The sequence below is a fragment of the Girardinichthys multiradiatus genome, chromosome 10 (assembly GCF_021462225.1).
Source record: "Girardinichthys multiradiatus isolate DD_20200921_A chromosome 10, DD_fGirMul_XY1, whole genome shotgun sequence".
In the NCBI taxonomy this organism is placed as follows: domain Eukaryota; kingdom Metazoa; phylum Chordata; class Actinopteri; order Cyprinodontiformes; family Goodeidae; genus Girardinichthys; species Girardinichthys multiradiatus.
Genome location: NC_061803.1, coordinates 7,689,514 through 7,714,508, shown reverse-complemented (window position 1 = coordinate 7,714,508; position 24,995 = coordinate 7,689,514). Strand labels below are relative to the sequence as shown.

Below are 24,995 nucleotides of genomic sequence, written 5' to 3'. Positions count from 1 at the left end.
CACACACGACAGGTACACCTGCAGGTCTGCCCGGTATTTTCGAGAAAATCTACACCGAGTAAGTGTTGATAAACCATATTATAGTTGTGGTGGCGTGGAGTGGGGGACTGCATTTAATCAAGGTTACTACAAAGACTGATTAAATCCAATGGAATTAATTGCACAGTGACTGCAAATTGATCTCATCGCAAAACCTCACTTGCACCTAGTTTTACCCCTGTCACAAACTGACCTTGAAGTATCATTTGAACAATCTCATCCTTAGTTCATGCAAAAGTGTTAATGAGGACAGCGGATATCATTCTGTCACCCCGATTGTGGTTATTTTAACAAGGAGTGGTCCTTAAAACTCATTAATCTTTAGTCAGCCATGGTTACCTAAGGGAAACATGAGCTGTCATCTTTGATTTGCATTAAAAAGGCCTCAACTGCTACAGTGGTGCTGAATGTCAGGTTTCACACAAAACATCAAGAACTTCAAGAGGAGAGGTTCAGTTTGTTTGACGAAAGCTTCAGAATACCCAAGAAACTCCAACAATAAGCAGGACCATCTGCTAAAGAAGATTCAATTAAAGAATCTGGTTGCCCCCAGTGCAGAGCTTGCTTGGGAATGGCATTGTTTCTGTGTGCACAATGAGCAAATGAATTTTGGATGTTGGCAAAGATTTTGCACCTCAGAACATAAAACTCAAAACTATAACACTGACTGCATGATTTACTACATCTTTTGGGACAGATGATTGTAAGCAGACATATATTTAAACTCTAGTACAGTTAAAGTCAAAAGAATACATGATATATAAATCATTTCATACCGATATGACTGAATTATAGTCCTGAACAGGTTCAAACAGTTCTAAATGCTAACCCCTCTCCTGCCACAAAACGCCAAGATTTCATTTTTCTTTGTTAATTGTTTACCCTGGTCATTTGTTTTTACCCTGATAAATTCAGTGGAAATGGACAGGGTTAAATATTGTTTGAAGAATACCTTATAATCTCTTTCTTGTACTGGATAATATCTCCTCCTCCTTTCATAACAGCATAACTGGGATCACTGGGAAGCTTCTTTAGAAACAGTCTGTTTCTTTAGAGATGCACCAAATTATAAATGGCTCTTCCTGATATCTGTAGGACTGTACAACCACCACTGCTCCCAACTAACCAAATTAAATAACTGCATCCACCATGCACGGATCTCCATATTTTAACATAAAGCCAATTTTTGTGCAACTAAAAAAGGTACAATTGACTCAAGAACTCTGTATTCCAACTGTACATTTCTTAGGATTTACAATTTTTTATGTATTAATTACTGTATTGTTTTCCACCTTGCAATTTTTAAAATTAAAAAATTATTATTTTTAATATGTGTATTAGGGTGGTTCTGTTTGGCTGCTGTTACATTTTCCCCATTAAGGGACAAGTAAAGGATTATTCTATTCTGTTTTATTTTATTTTATTGTATTCTATTCTATAGTACAGTAAAACAAATCGGAGGTAATTATATAACACCATATTCCTCAATGGTAATAAGTAAAAGAATAAAGGATTGTGAAAAAAAAACAAATACATGCATCGTATATATTTTCTTCATGTTTATTAAAAAAAAAAAAAAACGATCCCTTAGATTTTGACGTTGAAGGTAACAGTTTTAATTTTGACCTTCTGCTGACGTCATTACGCAGCTGCAGCCTTTTCATCTTCTCAAGGAGCACGTGAACGCAGGTAGGTCATTAACAATAAAACTTTACCTAATTGATGAAATATTAAATTCTCAAAGTTTTCTGTCGAATGTTTTGCTCTTTTTTACCAAAATAAGAACTTTATTAAGGTGGCCTTCCAGCGTTTAGCATGTTAGTTAATCTTCGTATGTTTTAAAGCTACATTGAGTCAGCTAGCTAAGCACTTTAATGGTGCGTACATCTCCTGTTCATGTCACCTATTCAGCTGTATAACTAAATAATTTTGTAGTTACGGCTGTAGACATGAACCCGTATGTTCCTACATCCCCGGTTCGACCCAACCGACCGCTGAGGAAACCCTCGTCCAGCCCGGACGTGCCTTCTTCATCACCATCTCCGCAAAGATTCCCCACCATGAGGCCCGCTGCGCCTCTACGTCCCGCTGGAAACGGTAAATCCGTCGAGAACGGTGTAATCTAGTTAGTTGTGTTTGCGAATTTCACAACCCAACTACACAAAAAATAGTAAATTAAAAAGTTTTTTTTTTTTTTCAGGTCACACCAGTTCACCAGTAAGCGAAGATAAACCACCTGTATGTATGATTTAATTGCTATAGGGTGATTAGATCTATACCACTAAAATGAGAGATAAATACCTTGTTTTTTGTTGCAGTGTACAGGCATGGTTCTATAAAATACAATAGCTTTTAAAAGTTAATTCTAACAATTCAATTTAAATATTTACACTGGTTTATAAATCTCTTACACAGTGATATATTTCAAAAGTTTATTTCTAATGATAATCCACTTTCTCAGAAATCTCAGCCCACGAAAAAATATGTTATTGTACTTTTACAGTGTATGCCCTTAATATCAGTGATTGGTAGACATTTTCCCGTCTACGCAGTTTTGACATTGTTGGTATGGCTCAATAGGGACACTTTCTGGATTTAAAAGGTGTTGCACGCAACCTGGATGAAGAGTGTGGAGAGAGACTGAACTGACCTGGGGACACTTAATGAGACAATAACAGGCTGATAAAGTGCTGAGTACAAATACTAATGGTGATGTCTTGAATACAGCAATCTTCACTGTATATAATAATGTGTGTTTTATTTGTTTAGTCCAGCTGTAAAGGTTTCTGTACTTATTCCTAGTGCTGGACAATAAAACAATTTCAATAATTTATTGAGAAGCAGAAAATGTTGGTAACAATGATAAAGTTAGGCTTTAAGATTCAATAATAGAGATGATACACATGGCCTAAAGGCAGTATGTTGGGTCCCTATTTAAGCCTTTTTTATTGAATGGAAAGGAGATTGCAACAACCATTGTGAACTCAATTGGCATTATTTAATGGTTGTACTCAGACATATTTGGACTTATTATTTAAACTCATTCTTAATCAATAAAGATCTACATTCTTAAGGGAATTGAGTGTTTAATTTGTGACGATGTTTAAAAATAAATCTCATTAGTTCTTAATATTTTGTTACTTTATACGTTTTGTTGCAGATACTTCAAAAGTATTTGAAACCGTATCGTATTCATGCCGCTGTTCTATATCTGAGTGGATGGCTCAGCATATGTTCTGTCCTATGTGCGAACAAACATTAGATTACACAATAAGTTAATGCAAATAAAAACTTAACGAAACAGCTTTAGCTTTGTGTATCAACGACACCAAAGTCTACCAACCACCCTTAGATACAGTAACTGCAGCCAATTCCACACATAATTCTGCTAAAGGCACCAAAACGGACCCTCTGGTCAATTTCAAACAAATAAATTGAGTTAAAAAGTGGTAGGGGTGGGGGTATTGACAGCCTATGGGATTTCTGTGATTAAAATTGACAGCAATGCATATATCTGACCTAGGATCAGTGTCTGTTAACACAGGTTATATGGTCAAGCCTCAGATCGAGATACAATGCTGACTGACAGGTGTCAGTCATGGTGATCGTGGGGGGAAAACTACTGAGAGGATACTGAAGCCTCCTCCCAGTGGGACGTGCCTGGAACACCTCCCGAGGAAGGCGTCCAGGAGGCATCCGGTATAGATGCCCGAGCCACCTCAACTGGCTACTCCGAGCCCCTCCCGGATGGCCGAGCTCCTCACCCTATCTCTAAGGGAGTGCCCGGCCACCCTACGGAGGAAGCTCATTTCAGCCGCTTGTATCCGTGATCTCGTTCTTTCGGTCATGACCCAAAGTTCATGGCCATAGGTGAGGGTAGGAACGTAGACCGACCGGTAAATTGAGAGCTTCGCTTTTCGGCTCAGCTCTCTCTTCACCACAACAGACCGGCACAGCGCCCCCATTACTGTGGCAGCCGCACCGATCCGTCTGTTGATCTCCCGCTCCATTCTTCCCTCACTCGTGAACAAGACCCAAAGATACTTAAACTCCTCCACTTGAGGCAGGAACTCCCCTCCAACCATATGATTACTTATCGAAGGTAAAAGCTAACCTGTGTTACTAGTTTGTGTCAAGGTGGTCGCAGCGAAGAAGCAATGAAGAAGTTGAGCCTGGAGCAACATAACAGGAGTAGGACTGCTAAACTGGATGAACGTATGGACAGATGGAGACTAATAAAGCTGCCTTGTTTAATTTGAGTTTTAATGCACGACCAGTCAAGACCACAGAGGGACTGAGACAACATTATGAGCTAGTTTAGTGACTGAAATTTAGGTAAAGAAGGTTAGGCCTCAAGCAGAGGAAGAACTTGTAAAGAGCTGCACTATTGTTGCTGCAGAACTATTTCTCTAATGATAAATTATTTGAAAATACCAGTTTGTTAGGATGAATAGTTAGTTACTGATATGGCAGCAGACAACTGACTAAAGAGAAGCAACCATCACATTAGTGTGATGAAATATTATAGCACTCAGAACAGCCTTTAGCTTTGAAAGTACCAGATCTGTTTCTATTAAAATGAAAAAGATTTTCTTATTCAGTCCAAAAACAAACTGAAAACTTAAAATAATATTGTATAAAATCTCCTGGACATGCCTTGTTTTATTTTGGAAAGTATTAGAATAAAAAAACCCCGAACACAGACATTTGAAAAATAACTTGTGGGATGAGGAATTAGATCCTAAAATTCTCTACAGTCCCAAATGAGGCAAACACTTAATCACCCTAATTGACATTTCCTGTCTGCGTTTTATTAAATTGAAACTTTTGTTTTAATGACATGTTCTTTTTCCATTTTTCAGTTGCCAGGATTGGTCCCTCCAGCCCTCATGGTATACTTATGCAAGTTCTGTGGTCAGCAAGGTAATATTACAGCTGAAATGTCAGCCAGAAGGTCAATAAACTGAGAAATTACACAAAGCTCTAATCAGGTTTCACACTGTGGCTGCTGAGTGTTGTTGGATTTTCAGTCTTGCCACAGCTAAAAATTACTTTTATGATATGACTTATTTCATCAGTGTTTTGTGCGTACATTTAAACCAACACTTCAGTAAAAATCTATTTCCTGGTGCTCAACAGGTAATTTCCGTTGTAAGCGCTGCAAGAAAATGCCTTATTGCTCCGTAGTGTGTCAGACAGAGGACTGGATGGAACACAGACGCACCTGCAGGCCTGTTGACCTCGAGCCTGCGAAGTAGGTTTAGTCACCAGATAATCAATTTTTTTCCTTACATCCAGATTAATTAAATGTGTTTTTCTCATCATAAGAGAAAAACCCAAGGAAAGCATGGCTTTGCTAGGTGCTGGTCACAAGAAAAGCCTCACAGAATTGCAGGTAATTTACTTGTAAAGAGTTTAAATCCTAACATTTCAAATATAAAATAATACTCAACAATATGCTTTAACATTTCTGATTACTGAAGGCCAGTGATTCATCAAGCTATAAGAAGGTGTATTTAAAAGATTTACAAGCTTCTAAAATAACAGATGGAGCTGACATCCAGGTAAAAAAAAACTACCCAGTTTGTATCGGCTTTGGAGCATAAAATACTGTACTGCTTATTTCAAGAGTCTCTCATTGGTGTTTTCAGGCTACTGTTGTTGAATTCACCAGCCCTGGCAGGTTTTTCATCCTTCCTCAAAACCCCAAGGTGCTAGAAGCTCTACAAATCATAAGCACAGAACTTCAGAAAACCTGCAGCAACCACTCAGGAACAGCTTACCTTCCCTGTGATGGAGAAGTTTGTGCAGTTCAGTTTTCCTGTGATAAGGTGAGAAGAGGTTCACCAGTGCAATTACGAGAGATGTGTCTCGGTGTTAATCTTTGCCAAGTTGTTAACCTATCAAACTTGTTTTTGCATCTTAGAACTGGTACAGAGGCTTGGTGCAGAGCCTAGCTGCTGACAAGACTGCTAATATCCTTTACATCGACTTTGGTAACAAAGAGAAGGTCCCATTTGAGAGGATCAGACCCCTCCCTGCAAATATTCAGCAATTTTGCCCATGTGTGAGTACATGTAGTTTTAATTGTTGTCAAAGTGTGTTTTGGTCCTTGTGAATTTTTATTACGTGCACACAGTTGTCGAGGCCTGAATTTTCTCATTCTCTCTTGGGTTTTACTGCCGACTAGCTTTCAATTTAAAAACCTACAACTCTTTCTTAAGCTACAAAGCAGTAAGACTTAATTCAACAAGCACCCAGTCTGCCTAAAACGATATTTGCAGGTAATGTCTAGATATTTTTGGAGAATGTGTGCTTGTTATTTTTAGCTGTTTAAATTTTGAAAATAAAGGAGCATATAGGAAGTTAGTTGATGTACCACTGTTAAAAGCCCTGCTATAAGGTGACTGTGAACTTTTTGAAAAATGATTAAAAAGGAAAAAAAAGTCTGGAATTGCATAGAACCTTGGCATGAGAAATGTGTATTTATGTTATGTAGCAACTGTCTTGATATAAACACATGCCTTTATTATTCAACACAGGTAATGAAGTGCCGGATTGCTGGTGTGGTGCCAGTGGTTAACGAGTGGTCAGACGAGTGCTGCATTACAGTTAGACAGCTGCTGGCCGGCAAGGCTGTCACTGTGAAGCTGTTGGAAACAGTGGAAAAAGAATGTGCCCATGCTGTAGATATCCAGCTTTCAATGAGTGTGTATCGAGGAGCTGAATCAGAAATGAGTTTCAGATTTCCAGATGTTTAATTAAAATATTTAAATTAAACTCCCTTCTTGTGTATTTAAGGGGAACTGTTGAGCTCATTCCTCCTACAGAATGGATATGCACAAAAAGAATCAGTCAATGCACCACCGACTGAGCAAGATATAAGTATGCTAAATGCTTATCAACTAGTTTGCATAACTGTATGCATTGTGTTGCAATATTGCAGTTAAAAAGAAGAGTTACAGGATCTGCCTTCCTTTAGGTGCCATGTTGAATGCATCATTTGAAAACTTCAAGTGCCTCTCTGATGGGAAGGATGACAATGGATGGGCTACACCACCAGAACCACTCACACAGGCAGTAGGAGACAAATTCTCTGTTGTGGTCACCCACTTCCTGTCACCCAGTGATCTTGTTGTGCAGAAGGTGGAGAATGCTGGTGAGTTTCATTCCATCCACATGAGAGCCAAACCTCTGAACCCAATGTTGCTCGATCTAACTAAAACCTTGGTTTGTAGGGCTTATCCAGGATTTGCAGTTGATGCTGAGGAATCACTGCTCTCAAGTTTCTACACCACAGAACTTTAGACCTGCTCCTGGAACAGTTTGTTGTGCTCAATTCTCAGGTGAGCCACATCTAGCCATTCCCATCGCACATAAAACTGGCTGAATTTGACTTAAAACAGTTTACCATTCTTGTCATTCCAAGTTATCAAGAACTACGTTGTGACAAAGTTAGGATATGACACCGTTCACTTAATCTCAAGTGGATAATTTGACTTTTTAATGGTCTAATCGTCGACCTTAGTCACAGATATTGTAATAAAGTGTAAGCCCACTGGTTTCAGAACAGTTCTAAATATACACTCGTACTCGTACTTGTCGTCTTCCGCTTTATCTGGGACCGGGTCGCGGGGGCAGCAGACTCAGCAGAGACACCCAGACGTCCCTCTCCCCAGACACCTCCTCCAGCTCCTCTGGGGGAAGCCCAAGGCCTTACCAGGCCAGCTGAGAGACATAGTCCCTCCAGCGTGTCCTGGGCCGTCCCCTGGGCCTCCTCCCGGTGGGACGTGCCTGGAACACCTCCCGAGGAAGGCGTCCAGGAGGCATCCGGTATAGATGCCCAAGCCACCTCAACTGGCTCCTCTCGATGTGGAGGAGCAGCGGCTCTACTCCGAGTCCCTCCCGGATGAGCTTTTCGGCTCAGCTCTCTCTTCACCACAACGGACCGGCACATCCCCCCCATTACTGTGGCAGCCGCACCGATCCGTCTGTCGATCTCCCGCTCCATTTTTCCCCCACTCGTTGACAAGACCCCGAGATACTTAAACTCCTCCACTTGAGGCAGGAACTCCCCTCCAACCTGAAGAGGACAAGCCACCCTTTTGGAGGAGCTGATCTTCATCACACTCGACTGCGAACCGCCCCAGTGCATGCTGTAGGTCTTGGCTAGAGGGGGCCAGCAGGACCACATCTTCTGCAAAAAGAAGAGACAAAATCCACTGGTCCCCAAGCCAGACCCCCTCCGGCCCTTGGCTGCGTCTAGAAATCCCGTCCATAAAAGTTATGAACAGGACCGGTGACAAAGGGCAGCCCTGCTGGAGTCCAACATGCACCGGGAACAGGTCCGACTTAGTGCCGGCAATGCGGACCAAACTCCTGCTGTGCTTGTACAGAGACCGGATGGCCCCGCAAAACACATGTGGACCGGTTGGGCAACTCCCATGAACCCTCGAGTACCCTGTAGAGGGTATAGAGCTGGTCCAGTGTCCCACGGCCGGGACGAAAACCACACTGCTCCTCCTGAAGCCGAGGTTCGACTATCGGCCGTACTCTCCTCTCCAATACCCTGGCATAGGCCTTACCAAGGAGGCTGAGGAGTGTGATCCCCTTGTAGTTGGAACACACCCTCCGGTCACCCTTCTTATGAAGGGGGACCACCACCCCAGTCTGCCAGTCCAGAGGCACTGTCCCCGACTGCCACGCAATGTTGAAGAGGCGTATCAACCATGACAGCCCCACAACATCCAAAGACTTGAGGTACTCAGGGCAGATCTCATCCAACCCCGAAGCCCTGCCACCGCGGAGCTTTTTAACCACCTCGGTGACTCCAGCCTGGGTGATGAAAGAGTCCAACCCCGAGTCCCCACCCTCTGTTTCCACCAGGGAATGCGCGATGGCAGGATTGAGGAGATCCTCGAAGTACTCTTTCCACTGGCCGATAATGTCCCCAGTCGAGGTCAGCAGTCTCCTGCCCCCACTGTAACAGTGTTGGCGAAGCACTGCTTCCCCCTCCTGAGGCGCCGGATGGTTTGCCAGAATCGCTTTGGGACCACCCGGTAGTCCTTCTCCATGGCCTCACCGAACTCCTCCCAGTTCCGGGTATTTGCCTCTGCCACAGCCCGGGCCGCTGCACGCTTGGCCCCACGGTACCCGTCAGCCGCCACAGGAGTCCCACAAGCCAACCACAGCCGATAGGACTCCTTCTTCAGCTTGACAGCGTCCCTTACTGCCGGTGTCCACCACCAGGTTCGGGGATTGCCGCCGCGACAGGCGCCGCAGACCTTACAGCCACAGCTACGGGCAGCAGCATCGACAATAGATGTGGAGAACAAGGTCCACTTGGACTCTATGTCACCAACATTCCCCGGGATCTGGTCAAAGCTCTCCCAGAGGTGGGAGTTGAATACATCCCTGGCCGAGGGCTCCGCCAGGCGTTCCCAGCAGACCCTCACTATGCGCTTGGGCCTCCCGAGTCTGTCCGGCTTTCTCCTCCTCCAGTGGATCCAATTCACCACCAGGTGATGATCAGTGGACAGCTCAGTCCCTCTCTTCACCCGAGTGTCCAAAACATGCGGCCGAAGGTCTGATGATACGACAACAAAGTCGATCATCGACCTCCTGCCTAGGGTGTCTTGGTGCCAAGTGCACTGATGGACACCCTTATGTTTGAACATGGTGTTCGTTATGGACAATCCGTGACTAGCACAGAAGTCCAATAACAAAACACCACTTGGATTCAGATCAGGGAGGCCATTCCTCCCGATCACGCCTCTCCAGGTGTCACTGTCGTTCCCCACGTGGGCGTTGAAGTCCCCCAGCAGAATAATGGAGTCCCCGGGAGGGGCACTATCCAGCACCCCCGACAGGGACGCCAAGAATGCCGGGTACTCCGCACTACCACTCGGCCCGTAGGCTGAAATGATAGTCAGAGACCTCTCCCCAACCCGAAGGCGCAGGGATACGACCCTCTCATCCACTGGGCTAAACCCCAACACGAGACAGCTGAGCTGGGGGTCAACAAACAAACCCAGCCCGCCGCCTCTCCCCGTGGGCCACTCCAGAGTAGAAGAGAGTCCAACCCCTCTCAAGGAGATGGGTTCCAGAGCCCACACTGTGCGTGGAGGCGAGCCCGACTATTTCTAGTCGATATCTCTCGACCTCCCGCACAAGCTCAGACTCCTTCCCCCCCCAGCGAGGTGACATTCCACGTCCCTAGAGCCAGCCTAAGCATCCGGGGATCGGGCCGCCGAGGTCTCCACCTTCGTCCGCCGCCCAATCCTCTTTGCACCGGTCCCTCACGGTTCCCCCAGCAGGTGGTGGGACTCTCATTCGGGCTTGGCTCGGCCGGGTCCCGCGAGGAGCAACCCGGCCACCAGGCGCTCTCTGACGAGTCCCGACCCCAGGCCTGGCTCCAGGGTGGAACCCCGGCTCCGCCGTACCGGGCGACGTCACGTGCCTCGATTTTGTAGTCGTCATGAGGGGTTCTTGAACCGCTCTTTGTCTGACCCATCACCTAGAGCCTGTTTGCCATGGGAGACCCTACCAGGAGCATTTAAGCCCCAGACAACATAACCTCCAGGATCATTCGAGCACTCAAACCCCTCCACCACGTTAAGGTGGCGGTTCAATATATACAGTATATTTAAAAACTGCAATCACTTCTTTTCAACTGCTGTTTTTTTTTTTGTTGTAAAAATAATTAGACCATCATTTCCAACCCTTTTCCACCTTTTAATATGAGTTAGACTTTGTCCAGTTAAACTGAAAACAAGTAAATCTATTTGTAAAAAATGTTTGTGTACACACCTTGCTAATATTTTGAAGAGTACCTTTTGTTTCCTATTACAGAGTTAAAATCCCCCAAAATCCAGATTCGAGCAACAAAACATTGCTGTGCATAAGAAAATAGGCTGCAATATTTAAAGTTGGCTGTGCAAAACAGTGCTGCCTTTAATTCTATCAGTTGAATCTCCTCAGCAAGAGAGATGGCAAACGTACAACAGGTATCGGAAGGCTACCTTTGGTCAGAGACTCACGAGAAATTATTTTAAAACAAAACTACAGCGCTAACCCGATACATGAGGTTGGATCGTGACCATAGGAGAAAACTATAAAAGACTATATAAAAACTACCACTTTCTACTAAATAATTGAAAACCTGGTCTGGGAGGCTGCCAAAGACTCCACTGGGATTTTTATCTTTAAGCATCACAGTGAGTCCAAGCGTACATCCAAATCTATAAAGGAATGACCTCACCAGAGGAAAAATGGTTTGGGATTGGCCGAGCCGGAGACCTAACGACGGCCGAGGACAAGAGATGTGCTCATAATCTGATGAGCATAGAGAACTTTTAGAGTAAAGTGAGCAAACAAAGCCAAGTGGAGATGTGGGATGCTCATAGGTTACGAGTTTTAAATGAGGTGATTGACTTTTTTATGCTTTTACCCGATTTGTGTTTGCTGTTGAATTCTGCAGGATTTACATCAAAGATTTATTTTTCCATGGTCTCATTTTTTATCCAAGGGTTAATGATTGTGTACAACTATGGTTTTCATTGTAGTTCTCTATTAAAGATGCATCATTTGCTTCACCTCTTTTATGCTTAGCAAATGCGCCTGATATTTTTCTCCACTTTCCAGAGGACAAGCAGTGGTACCGCGCTAAAGTTCTGGCTTATCCATCAGAAGAACGAGTCTGTGTCGGCTACCTTGATTTTGGCAACGCTGAGGAGGTGGATTTAGGCCAGTTGCTTCCAATTAGCGCTTCACTGCTGGCCCTTCCAATGCAGGCTATCCCATGTGCTCTAGCAGGTATTTTATCAACTTTACAACAGATTTGAAATAGTCAAATTGTCATTGTATTTTAATTCAAATTTGATAGCTTAGTTGCTGTCTTTTTTGTTTTTTTGTTGTTGTGGGGTTTCAAATGAATAATTTTTAATTTCATGAATTATGTAAAAGACTTTCTGTAAAGATGTTTTTGTGTTAATCCTAAATTCATTTTGCTCTTCAGGGGTGCAGCCCGTTGGGGAGAGCTGGTCAAAGGATTGCATTTTGGCTCTACAGCGGCAGCTGTCCAACAGAGTACTGCAACTTGAGATTCAGGGAGCCCAGGAGGGCAAGACTCTGGTGTCCGTGATTAATGAGGCCAGTGATCCTCAGACTGACTTTTCTGAGCTCCTGATCTCTGCAGGTTATGCTGCACCTGCTTCTACCACTGTTAACCTGTCGGCTGAGGAGACGACTGCTACTGCAGCGGCAAGTGGTGGGTAAAGAAATCAACCTCACACCGTTCTTGGTTTTGATCCATTCACTATGGCATTTATGTAAAACATGCAGCTGGACAATATTGTGATTAAAATGGATATACCATTTTAATCACAATATTGTCACATTTGTTTTATTTTTGTAAGCATTTCTCAGATGCTCCTTTTTAACTAGTTAATAATTTTCTAATTTGGTTCTATAGTTTACAGTCTTACAGAGCAGATGACTCTTGTTATCTGCGATGATTCTGTTTGTAACATGCTCCTCAGTGTCCCCCACTGTGTCGTCTTCTGCGTCTCCCGCTGTGTCTCAACCTCTGGTTTGGTCTATTGTTGAGCTTCCGTCTGATGGCCAGATGGTGCCGCTACTCACCAGTATTGTGGAGAGTCCTGGAAGGTTTCACTGCCACCTTGGTAGCCCAACAGGTAGTGTATCTTCACAGGTCCACCAGCATTAATTAACAAAATGTTAAGTCTGAAAAGTCTCAGTAGAATTTGGTTTTTTCAGTGATTGCAGTAAACGGTGATATACTAGATATAAACGTGCCCTGGCATCGCTACAACTTAAAGCCATATAGTATCTTCTTGTGGCATTGAAACCATTTGTTTTGGTTTTTTTTTTTTTTTTGCAGAGCTGCAGAAACTCATGGAGCTGGAGGTTCAATTAAAGCAGCACTGTGAGGCTGAAGCTTCACCTTTTGTGCCCAAAGTGGGAGAGCCATGCTGTGCACTGTTACCTGGTGAGAACATCTTGATGCAATCCACACTGCCAGCAGGCTGTTTGAACTTGACAGGACACTTTACTTTAGAAACAGGATTTACATATTCTTCTATCTTGACTACATAAACTCATGGGTGTGAATGCCATATTAATGTAGGGCTGCTGACTTATTTGAACTGTGGATGCATATTCAGAAATGTATTTTTCCCCTGTAAAACTGTTTAAACTGTTTAAAAAAATGGTAGAGGAACCCCTGTTTTTATTGGTTTGCTGGAACAGAGGCCCTTTTGAATCATTGTTCATAAATGTTCTTCAGAGTTGAGCTCTGGGCCATTCCAGAAGCTTCACATATTTCTGTGCTTTATTCACTCCAAAAAACAATTTTGATGTGTTTTTGGGAAGAAATTCCCTTTCACAACACCGAACTGAATCTACTAACTGTTTATTAAAGGATGAGCTTGAAGAATTTTGAGGTAGTTCTCTTTTATAATTCCACTCATTTTTGCAATGCACCTGTACCACAAGCAGCAAATAGGCCTTGAGTATGATACTGCCACCACCATGCTTGACAGTAGGTGCTGTGTTTTAGGTTTCTCAAATCCTCCAAACATGCCTCTTGTTATTGTGACCAAATAGATCAACTCATCTGACCATAAAACATTTTTTCAGAAGACATTTGTCTTGTTCATGTGGGCCAGTGCTCCCAGTCTTTCAGGGTCTGTGTTCTGCAACTGTAGGATGTGTCCCTACTCCTACACACCTAAATCAAATAGCTGAATTCTCTCCTTAGCATGGCTTTAAATTGCACAGACCTGCACAGGTGTGTTGAACCAGAAATGCATCTAAAGCTTTCAGGGCACCAGCCCTCAAGAACTGGAGCTTGAGACCCGTTTTTGGAGCACTCATTTCCTCCTTGGTGCTACCCTCTGAGTTCATGTTGACGATAAACTGCTTTTACTGTGGACAGTGACACTGGTGTTGAAGAATAGGCTTGGTGTGTTTCCTTTGATCAGATGGTTGAAACTTGAACTTAAAAGTTGTATACTGGGATAATGATCTCAAATGTACTTCCAAACTGGTTTTGTACTACATGAAGCAGGGTGACGTTAAGCTTCTGGAATAGCCCCGACCTCAACCCTGTTGAAAATGTACGGTCTGTGCTTAAAACGAGGCTTATGTCCGGAAACCAACCAGTTTCAATGAGCTTTACTATTTCTCAAGGTGTCTATGTATTGAATTTGAGTTGATCATTTCCTGGAAAAACAAAAATTGGGCATTGTAAAGACAATGTGAATTTCAGACTCAATTTTGTGTTCAATTATTAAAAATAAACTAATTTCAGAAAAACTTATGGGTTTTTGGATTGATTTTAGATAATTACCTCAATGTCTGGCTTGCCATATAAAAGTTAAAGTTTTGGCTTAACTAAATTACTATTTTAGTTTTTTGACATACTAATGCACGTATTGCATTACTGTTCACCTAGGTAAATAACCTAGTTTTGCACAAATAAAAAGCACTATTTGTACATTTTCACATAATACCTTTGCATATTTTAGGGTCCACAACTGCTATTCATAAGTATATAGTTTCCTTATCTTGCATTTTTGTCACACTGTAGAGTGTCTGCTTTTTATTTGCTTATTTAGTGTTCCCACTAAAAGTTTGAAAGAGTATTACTCTTCTAAAGAAAATACAAATATGCTATTTCACAGTTTTTGGCCATCTTTTTACTTCTAATTCAATTCAGTTTATTTATATAGCACCAATTCACAACATGTTGTCTCAAGGCGCTTCACAAAAGTCAGGTACATACATTCCAATTAATCCTAACCATTGAACAGTTCAGTCAGATTCAGTTATTTATTCAAACTAAATAAAAGGTTTTTCTATCTAAGGGAACCAAGCAGATTGCATCCAGTCAGTGATTTGCAGCATTCCCTCCTCCCGGATGAGCATGTAGAGACAGTGGACAGTCACTGGCGTTGACATGGCAGCAATCCCTCATACTGAGCATGCATGTAGCGACAGTGGAGAGGAAAAACTCCCTTTTAACAGGAAGAAACCCCCACCAGAACCAGGCTCAGTGTGAGCGGCCATCTGCCACGACCGACTGGGGGTTTGAGAGAACAGAGCAGAGACACTTTGAGAACAAAGAAGCACTGATCCAGGAGTACTTTCTATGGGAAGGAAAAGTAAATGTTAATGGATGTAGCTCCTTTAGTCGTTTCATCTAGAAAGAAAACAGATAAACTCTGAGCCAGTTTTCAAGGTTAGAGTCTAAAAGAGAGCACATAGAGTTAGTCACAATAAAAGTTCAGTCAATTGCTATGTCTAGGAAGAAAGGGTTAAACACTACAAGACAGGGCTTTGTGGATCATCAGTAGAAGGTGAGCATTAAGTTGTTGCCAGCAGAAGCTTGGATGATGCCCCTCTCCAGAAAGGTGTCACAGGTAGACACAGAGTCAGGCCAGGTGTAGCTTCTAGGAAGAGAAAATAGAGAGAACATAAAGTTAAAAACTGAAATAACAGCAAATAATGCAACATTGGAGAGTAGTGTGAGAATGTAGTGAAGAGGGTGAAAGTGGTCATTATGTCCTCCAGCAGCCTAAGCCTATAGCAGCATAACTACACAGATAGCTCAGGATAACCTAAGCCACTCTAACTATAAGTTTTATCAAAAAGAAAAGTTTTAAGCCTAGCCTTAAAAGTAGACAGTTTGTCCATCTAGAGCCCACTGGTGGCCATTGTTCTACTAAAAACCACAAGGATTGGGATACATCTCTCTGTCAGATTGACCATAACCATTGGAAGAGAGAAGGGGTCATACAGGTAGCAGAAATGGAGGGTGTGTTTGCATCTCAACCATAACTGAGCCGGTTTAGGCTTCTGGGTTTTAAATTGGACCTCAGGTTCTTGCATAATGCATAAACAAAGCATTGATATTCTTTCTGAATTGTTTTATTTTTCTAATGCACTCCTGTTCACAAAATGTGAATCTGTGTTTAAGTCCTATCGAGATATTCTTGATTTTGACTAAATATGTCTTGATGCCAAAAAGAGGGAAACGGCTGTTTACCATGCTGCAGAATCAGAAGCCAATTTCATCGCTGTGATATAGATTTTCTGGAAGAAAAAGATAATAAAAGCCAGCTAGGCAAATATTTTTTTACTCAAATGGCAAAGGTATCAAATAACCGAGACATATAGAGAACTGGGTCTGAAAAGGTCTGGGCTTTTGAAATGGAAATATCGGAAACATTTAGTCAAATTGGCCAGATTTAGGCTGGAACCTTGACTACTTTTCAAGGTGCTACTGGCTTAGGGACATTTACCAGAATATTAATTGCGGTGTACATACTTATTTGAGCCTGTGTGTATATATTTTTTAACCCATGTAAGTTGTATTATAAAAATGTTTTTAAAATAAATCACTAAAAGTCCAAACCTGTATCATTGCCATTAATGTAAACGTCTGACCGGCACTGTGGATACCATTGATAATGATTTTTATTTAAAGACAGTAATTCAAAATTTTAAAAGATTTTCTGTGCATCTTTGATCTCCTGTATTGATGTTTCTCAGTATATATGTTATGTTTTTTCAATAAGCTCTTTATTTTTCCAAAGGCAGTGGAGCTTGGTGCCGAGCTATGGTGAAGGAACTGTTCGATGACAAAGTTGCCATACATTTAGTGGATTACGGTCACAGCATGACAATAAAAAACATCCACCTTCGTTCCATTACTCCGAAACTCCTTAAACTCCCTTTCCAGGCTGTTTGCTGCTGGCTTGCAGGTAAAAACATTCATTAATATCTCATTATTTACACTTGATAAATGAGCATTTGTGTCCTTAATGGATGTTCACTGACATGTTCACTGAATAGAAAATACTCTATTAAATTGTGAGTGTATGGATTTAGGTGTGGAGCCTGTTGGATCAGAGTGGAGCAGTGAAGCCCTCCTGTGGTTCCAGACTTTGGTGGATGGACAGCCGCTCAACGCTCGCGTCCTCGCCGTCACTGAGCAGGGCTATGGAGTGGAGCTTGTAAGCAGAGGCCAGAACATGGCAGCTGCTCTCATTGCTGAACAACTAGCCAAAACTAAAGGAGAACCTGCCAAAGAAACACATGTACATTTGGAATCCACAATGAAACAAGGGGATAGCTTTCAAACCAGTAAACACACTGAAGCTGTTTCCAGAGGGATGCCGAGTGAAATCCAGACTGCTGTGGCATCTGACGGTGAGATAAAATGTTGTACCTGAAAGTTAAGTTTGTCTGTTTTTTCTTCTCTAGATTGTGATTTCTGACATATGGTAATTTGCTTCCAGTTGCATGTTTTCCAGTTGATTGGAAGACAGTGGAGCTACCTTTGAATGATAGCTTTCAGCCTTGCGTTGCAGCCGTCATCAGCCCTTCTCTCTTTTACCTGCTCAGCCCTACGCAGGGTGAGAACATCCACTCTGTTATTCAAGATGGAAAGTTTTATGAATGGATTGTTTTTGTAACCTTTTTCTTTTGATGAAGTTGACCAAGAAAAGCTCCAGGAGGTGATTACGGGCCTTGCTGCCTATTGCAGTACCTACAATGCCACTTTATCAGCAGGGATGGAGAGCAGGCCTGCTGCAGGGGCTGCCTGTTGTGCCCAGTTTTCTGGTAAGGAAAATGGGGACTGCATCCCTTCTCCACACCTGAATCAAATGGCTGAATTCCCTTATCATTTAAAGCTACAAATAACTTGAAAGCTTAGCTGCTTTAATGTGCAACAGACTAGATATAATCAGTATTACATGTTCTACATAAGCATTGTGAATGTGCTCCTCAATACCCACCAGTTCTTTTGCCTGCTAGGGATATTTTGTCCAGACTGGAGTTTCTACAGAACAGCCTTAACGTGCTGCTTCAACACAGGCTAAGTAAAAAAAAAACAGAAACATTAATGTGGTGCTGATGTCTTAGCTTTCTCATTTCTCTGTAAACATTTCTGACAATGCTCAATGAACTCTTGTTTTGCTGTTGCCCATGTTTTCACGTCAAGCACTTTCCTGAAGTGCTAGGCTAATGCTAGCAAGCTTGCTCTCCGTTTGCTTACAAGTCGCCGGGAATTTGCTGAATATATTCAAATGTGGGTACAGACATGACTTAAACAAATTGTTCCAGGGTTGCACAGTAAATGTTGCTGATGTTTCAAATACTTGCAAATCAAATAATCACCTTGCACTCGGCCTCTCGATGTCAGGAATATATTTTGTATGCTTTCTGTTTAATGCAGTAGAAAATGTTTTGTGGTGGCAGTAAGATGTTTTTTTTTTTTTCTTTTTTTGTCAAAACAGCAAATTTAGCCAGATAGAACATTTTCAAGTTCTTAAAAGCCATGATGAGATGTGAAAAATTCATTTTTAATATTAGCTGGATAGTAGAATCACCATTTGTGTGGTCTAGGTGTGCCAAGAAGCCAAAGCAGAAAGACATGAACACGGTGTTGTTGTCAGTTATATTGTTATCTTGACATTCACCAACATTATTGAATATCACTTGTCTTCCTAATATCGTGCAGCCCTATTGTTCTCCTGACGTGTCTCAGCTGTTATCTGCACAGAACAGGGCACATCACATTGGGTGTGGAGTTGCAGCAGACATTACAGTCTGTCTGTCTCCTTGTCATAGTAAAACGCTTGGATTAAGAACACAATGTGCATAGCTCGCAAAACTCAACTGTAGGGCATGCACATGAAAATAAGCTGTGATTTGTATATAAAACTGGCACAGTCTCACTGGCTAACACTGCTGGTTGTTGCTGGTATAAAACTACACACCGATAGCCTAGAATAGAGTAGAAATATCCTTTATTGTTTCTCAGTGGGGAAATTCAGGTGTACCAGCAGCAAAGTGACAGATAAATGGAAGCATGCAGGTTCACACAAAGCCACGAATCTGACAAACATAAGGCTGTACAGTCTTAAAATACATAAAATACAGGTTTAGTTTATTTCTTTTACGGAATAAACTAATTCTGGATTTAGTGAGCAGGGATATTTTCCTATAACCAGCACAATCTTTATTTATATTGTTGAATAAGGTGGAGATGGAATGAGAACACTGGGCCTACTCTGAGCTTTTTCAGGACCTCACCTGCAGTTGTTGCTCTTGCAGACCTAAGCTGCTAATACCACGTCTCTGAGTAGACATAATTACACACCGCGTGTACGTAGTGACTGTAGGAACTGCTTTAAATACAGTATACAAGGAGGAAACTAGTCTAGTGTACATTCCACAGCCAGCTGACACTGGGGTCTGTTTTAGGAGATTTTTGTACTGGATGTTGGAGCATTTGCAGTCAGAACCTGCAGCCTTTTTCTCCTTAGCTGGTTGCTTTACGTGTTGGGACTAAGGCAGAAATTTACTAGTGATGGCAGAAAGAGCAAGAGCCGCAGCTTTGTACGTCTGTTGTGACTTCGGTATTTCCAAACTTTTAATATATTTTGCTTCTCTTCCCCCCAGCTGATAATAACTGGTACCGTGCTGTGATCTTAGAAGTTGGTGAGAATGAGATGAGAGTCCTGTATGCAGACTATGGGAACACTGAAAAGGTCCCATCCTCCCAAATCCTGCCCATCCCTGCCCACCTGTTGCAGCTCCCTTTTCAAATAACTCGCTGCACCCTCACTGGTAAGGCAGAAGTGCTCTTGAATACTTCTAACCTTATCCTACGTGCTGTGTTTACTTGTCTGTCCTAACAACTCCCCCTAATAAGTAACTGATATCCTATATTAAAAGGTAAAGAACACTTTCCTGCAGAGTGGCCAGAAGAAGTGCAGCAGATGTTTCAAACTGAGCTGGTGAACGGTGTTCAAGCCATAGTCCAGTCCTTTCATGGCTCTGCTAATGTGCTGTCTATCACTCTGCCGTCTGAGAGAGGTGGAGAGCACCTCACTACTATGATCCTGGATATGCTGCATGCCTGCAACAAGAGCAACCCAGACCCAGTAACCAGCCAGAGTCTTGACAACACTGGCAGCAGCACTCCATATGTACTTGATGGCCCCCAGTCCAAGTCTGTCCCCGACTTCCAATGTCAGCTGGACAACATACCAGCACCAGTTGATGCCACAGGGTCTATTGAGGCTCCAGAACTGACAGCACATACGCCTCAGCAGAAGATTGTTTCTGCACCAGTCTTTGGTAGGTGATGTTGGAGCATCAGATGTGTGTAGTCATTATTATTATTATGTCAGCTTATAACCTGTAAAAAAATACACGAGTTTCACTAATGAGCCAAGTTATCATATGAGCTGAAAATGTGCTTCTCAGTAAATTAGAATATTATTGAAAAGTTTATTTCAGTAAATAATTTTGAAGGGCAGATAAATTGATATATGATTCTCTTGCCTTAGGAAAACCCAAAACTCAGTTTCTCAGACAATGTGAACATTACATCAGACCATTAAAAAGGGACTTTTAAAACAAATGTCAGCCTAGTGAAAAATATCACATGTACTGTACAGTATACGCACCAGGTCTCTGCTCCTTTTGCATGAATTGCTGCATCAGTGCAGCGTGACAAGGAAGCAATCGGCCTGTAGCTCTGCTGAGGTGTTGAGGAAGCCCAAGCTGCTCCAGCCTTCAGCTCGTCTGAATTGTTAGTTCTGGTGTCTCTGAACGTTATCTTGACTATGCTCCATAGTTTTTCTATGAAGTACGGGTGAGGCCAGTCAAGCACAGCGATATCATGGCTAAGGCTGCACAATATATTGCAAATATATTGTCATCACAATATCAGTGTGAATTGCAGTAATTGTTGGCTAATATATTCTAAGTGTTATTTTACACGCTAATGTAATTTTTAGCCAGTGGGACAGTGTTTCATGGCAGCAGGTGCTGATGATGATACTGTGCACCAAGATTTTCTATCATGGTGCAGCCCTAACCATTGTTCTGGTACTTTTGGCTGTGTGGGCAGGTCCCAGTGTAGCATGAAGTGCTCTAAATATCCTGGTAGACGGCAGTGCTGAGTATGGACTTGATAAAAATATCCATTGATCACTTGGCTCCCCAAATCTACTTCACACTAAACCTCAAGCAACTTGGATTCTGTGTGTCTTCACTCTTCTCCTATACTCTGTGACATTGATTTCCAAATTAAATGTAAAATTCCAGCTGGAAATCTGGACTGAGCAACTATTCTGTCCTTTCGATTCAGTAGTGATTTAACACGAGGATTGGGACAGCTGAACCCATGTCCTGGACTCATCTCTCTGCTCTTGAAGCTCTGTGTCCAGCTACAGGCTTGAATTGGCTTTGCTGCACAGTTTTCTAAATGCTTTGCACCTTTTACCACCCAACATTTTTCCAACTTCTAAACGTTCCAATAATATGTTAGCCAGTGGATAGAGCACTTTTTGTGAACAGCCACTGTGTTTGATCAGTGATATTTTGTGGAGTTCTCTCCTTTTGGAGGGCATTAGTGACCTTCTGCTGAACCACTGTCAAGTCAGCAATCTTCCCCATTCTACGTTGAAATTGAAATTTTTGGGTTTTCACCACCTGTAAGCCATAATTGTGAAAATTAATAAAAATAAACACTTCGATCTTCTAATTTATTTGTATAAACACCTGTAAGAGATGTGATTTTAACCAGAGGAGCATTTGTCTTTTCAGAAAATCCAGTTAAGAAGATTGCCCACATGGAACCACCATACCAAAATCATTCAAATGAATCTGGTATGTACACATTACTTGAATGTAGTTGTTTTCTTTGTAAAAAAAAAAAAAATTATAACGCTTTCTAAATCCTAGATCCTCAACCATCTGGCTGCTGTTGTCAGAGGCTCCAAACACAGGTCAGATTTACGATATTTTGTATATGTAGTTTATCATCTTGGCGTATTGTGCTCTATTTTATTATTAAATTAATACTAACTGGAAAACGTCTACGTTTTGTGCTCTGCTTGTCATTACCAGATCAACAACATGGAGCATGTGATGCAGCTGCAGCTTACTCTCATCAAGCAGTTGGTTGGACAAATAAAATAAGATTGTATATTTTTTTACATTTTCTTTTCTGTCTTTTAACTTTGTCTTTGTAATTAATGGTGCTCAATCTTCATTATTTTAATGTTTTTGTTAACCCGAAGTTTTGTTTAAACTTGTTTTTTGGTTTTAATACAGCTGGAGGCACCAAATTGGTTTGCACTTGTAAAAGGCATGTTCAGCCTCAGTTATGCCATCTGTTAGTTTGCTCTCCTGCAAAGGTAGGGATGTCCAGCCTGATTGCTTCATGTTTGAAGTGTTTGACTTTTACTTCAAAGTTCTGTGTGCATAAAAAGTGTTTTCATTCTTTTGACTGGTCAATTATTTGGTTAGCCCCACCTTGCATGCACCAACAGTGAGAGCCTGTACCTGGAAAATGAAAGCTGCAGCCACATGTTGCTCTTTGAAACTTTGATCAAAAATGTTAAAGCATTGTTTCTAGACATGAAAGAAATGATCTAGTTTTAGGTTTTCCTCTTTGTTAGACAAAACTCGATATTTTCCACAGAAGAATGACGCCAATACTGCCAGATATACAGGTACATCTCAAAAAATGTGAATATTGCATAAAAGTGCAGTTATTTTTGCCAGTCATCTTAGAAAGTGAAACTTGTATATTATATAGAATCATCACACAGTGATATATTCCAAGCCTTTTTGTCTTGTGATTTTGATGATTATGAAGAAAACCCCAAATTCAGAGTGTCAGAACATTTGGAATTCTGTGAAAAACTTCATTATTGGACACTCGTGTCACATTCTTATGAGCTAATTAACTCAAAACATCTGCAAAGTTTCCTGAGCCACTCTGGGTCAAAGGCTACACAATCATGGGCATGGCTGCTGACTTGACAGGTGTCCAGAAGACAGTCGTTGATAACCCTCACAAGAAGGGTAAGCCACAAAATGTCATTGCTGAAGAAGCTGGCTGTTCAGAGTTGTGTATCCAAGGATTTTAACAAAGTTGAGTGGATGAAAGAAGTGTGGTAGGAAAAGGTGCAATGGGGAGAATAGCAGCCTTAAGAGGATTGTGAAGCGAAATCTATTCAAGAACGTCCGAAGCATCTTACCTGAGCTAATGAGAAAAGAAACTGGACCGTTGCTCAATGGTCCAAAGTCCTGTTTTCAGATGAAAGTAAACTGCATTTAATTTGGAGATCAAGGTCCCAGAGTCTGGAGGATAAGTGGAGAGGCACATTATCCATGTTACTTTAAGTCCAGTGTGAAATTTCCAGAGTGATTGGGGAGCCATGTCATCTGGTGTTGGTCCACTGTTTTCTAAAGTCCACAGTCAACGCAGCCATCTGCCAGGAAATTCTAGAGCATTTCACGCCTCTCTCTGCTAACAAGCTGTATGGAGATGCTGATTTTACTCTCCTGCAGGACTTGGTACCGACAAGGTACGAAAAACTGGTTCAGTGTCCATGGTGTTCCTGTTATTGATTGGCCAGCAAACTCCCCTGACCTGAACCCATAGAAAATCATTCTCAAGAGGAAGATGACCTAAAGGCAGCTATCAAAGCAATCAGGGCTTCCATTACACCTACACAGTAATCGCCTCTATGCCACAGCGCAGTAATTCATGCAAGATGAGGCCAAACCGAGTATTGAGTGCATAGAAATTGGCATACTTTTCAGAAGCCTGACAAAACATCATTTTTTGATTGGTGTAATGTGAAATTGTAATTTTTTTGAGACCAAAATTTGGGTTTTCTTTATCTGTAAGCCGTAATCAAAACTACAAGGGAAAAAACTTTAACAATTCTACTCTATGTGGAATGAATCTATAAAATAACCATTTCACTTTCTGAAATGACTGGCAAAAAATATTGCATTTTTACACGTATTCAAAAAACATTTTCTAGGAAAAAAAAGTGCTGTTGCCTTGCAGCAAGAAGGTCCAGGGGTCATTCTGCATGGAGTTTGCATGTTCTCCCCCGTGCATGTGTGGGTTTTCTCCGGGTACTTCGGCTTTCTCCTACAGTCCAAAATCATGACTGTTAGGTTAATTGGTCTCTAAATTGTCCTTTGGTGTGAATGTGTGCATGGTTGTTTGTCCTCTATGTCTCTGTTGCTCTGCGATGGATTGGCGACCTGTCCAGGGTGTACCTCGCCTGTAGACTGCCGGAAATAGGCACCAGCTCCCCCGTGACCCACTATGGAATAAGTGGTATAGAATATGAATGAATTAATCTATTTTTTTTTTTGGCCATACCATTGCAAACACCCTTTATAACCCATGAATTTTAGTTTAAATGTATTTGTGATTTTGAAGTTGATAGTATTTGTAGTATCTAGTATTTTGGCTGCAGACAATAATAGGCAGGACTATTAGCAATTTGATCTCTGGACTATACATTCACCATCATTCCAGTCAACATGAAATGAAATGAGAAAGCCCATCACATATAACTATTGAAGGAGTTGTGGAGGTACATTGACACCAGTCAGATGGAAGAAATTAAAAAGACTAGTACCAGAAAGGAATATGATGCCATTTTAGAGTCAAACACACGAGCTTGAATGCCTTTAAAATCTCAACATTTGGTTAGACGTTGCTGTTCCTCCTTGTTCACCAATACCAAGTGGTAGGAGTCTTACCTCTTGTGATGTCACTAACACACAAAGCATGTTTAGCCAGTTTATTTTTTTTTGTTTTTATAACCATTGTATTGAAATTCTGCAATCCATGCTTCATTACCCAGATGTGTTTTTATAGTCGAATTACATTTGCTAAGAGGAAACAGGTACACCACTGGGTATCTAAAGAATTGTCTTTAAAGACAGTATAAAGCACACACTGGTATTGCTTTTAAGCTATGCACTGTTACGGTTTTAAACATATTTTAAAAAGAAAATCACTGTGAGTTTGGTTCGCGTTGCTCGGTCACGCCCCTCCGGCTTTACCCTGTGCGGGATCAGAGTCACGCAGG

The 24,995-nt window shown here is 41.8% G+C and overlaps 1 protein-coding gene across 5 annotated transcripts; it reads left to right on the top strand.

Annotated features, from left to right (window-relative positions):
- The first annotated feature begins 39 nt into the window (after positions 1 to 39).
- Positions 40 to 22,369, top strand: tdrd1 (tudor domain containing 1). 5 transcript variants are annotated; one of them, XM_047376764.1, is made up of 27 exons: positions 40 to 58; positions 1,689 to 1,728; positions 1,975 to 2,136; positions 2,240 to 2,277; positions 4,902 to 4,962; positions 5,179 to 5,293; positions 5,368 to 5,434; positions 5,523 to 5,603; positions 5,691 to 5,870; positions 5,966 to 6,106; positions 6,582 to 6,747; positions 6,841 to 6,924; positions 7,022 to 7,198; positions 7,278 to 7,385; positions 11,683 to 11,853; positions 12,056 to 12,307; positions 12,579 to 12,734; positions 12,941 to 13,048; positions 16,659 to 16,826; positions 16,954 to 17,274; positions 17,364 to 17,480; positions 17,560 to 17,688; positions 19,534 to 19,701; positions 19,810 to 20,214; positions 21,691 to 21,753; positions 21,829 to 21,872; positions 21,994 to 22,369. In XM_047376764.1, exons 3-27 carry the CDS (start codon positions 1,989 to 1,991, stop codon positions 22,063 to 22,065), a joined length of 3,540 nt encoding a protein of 1,179 aa, XP_047232720.1. In that variant the 5' UTR covers positions 40 to 58; positions 1,689 to 1,728; positions 1,975 to 1,988; the 3' UTR covers positions 22,066 to 22,369. The 5 variants fall into 5 exon arrangements, with proteins under 5 accessions (XP_047232720.1, XP_047232719.1, XP_047232718.1 ...); XM_047376763.1 differs by lacking the exon at positions 40 to 58 and adding an exon at positions 1,059 to 1,242 and having other exon boundaries at positions 2,240 to 2,256; XM_047376762.1 differs by lacking the exon at positions 40 to 58 and adding an exon at positions 1,059 to 1,242.
- The last annotated feature ends 2,626 nt before the right edge of the window (positions 22,370 to 24,995 follow it).

Bases quoted from the DNA above. Each gene is read 5' to 3' on its own strand.
- tdrd1 (XM_047376762.1), top strand. From the start codon at position 1,189: ATGCACGGATCTCCATATTTTAACATAAAGCCAATTTTTGTGCAACTA. The intron at 5,294-5,367 runs GTAGGTTTAGTC...TCTCATCATAAG, and splicing joins GTTGACCTCGAGCCTGCGAA to AGAAAAACCCAAGGAAAGCA. The intron at 21,873-21,993 runs GTCAGATTTACG...TGTCATTACCAG, and splicing joins GTCAGAGGCTCCAAACACAG to ATCAACAACATGGAGCATGT.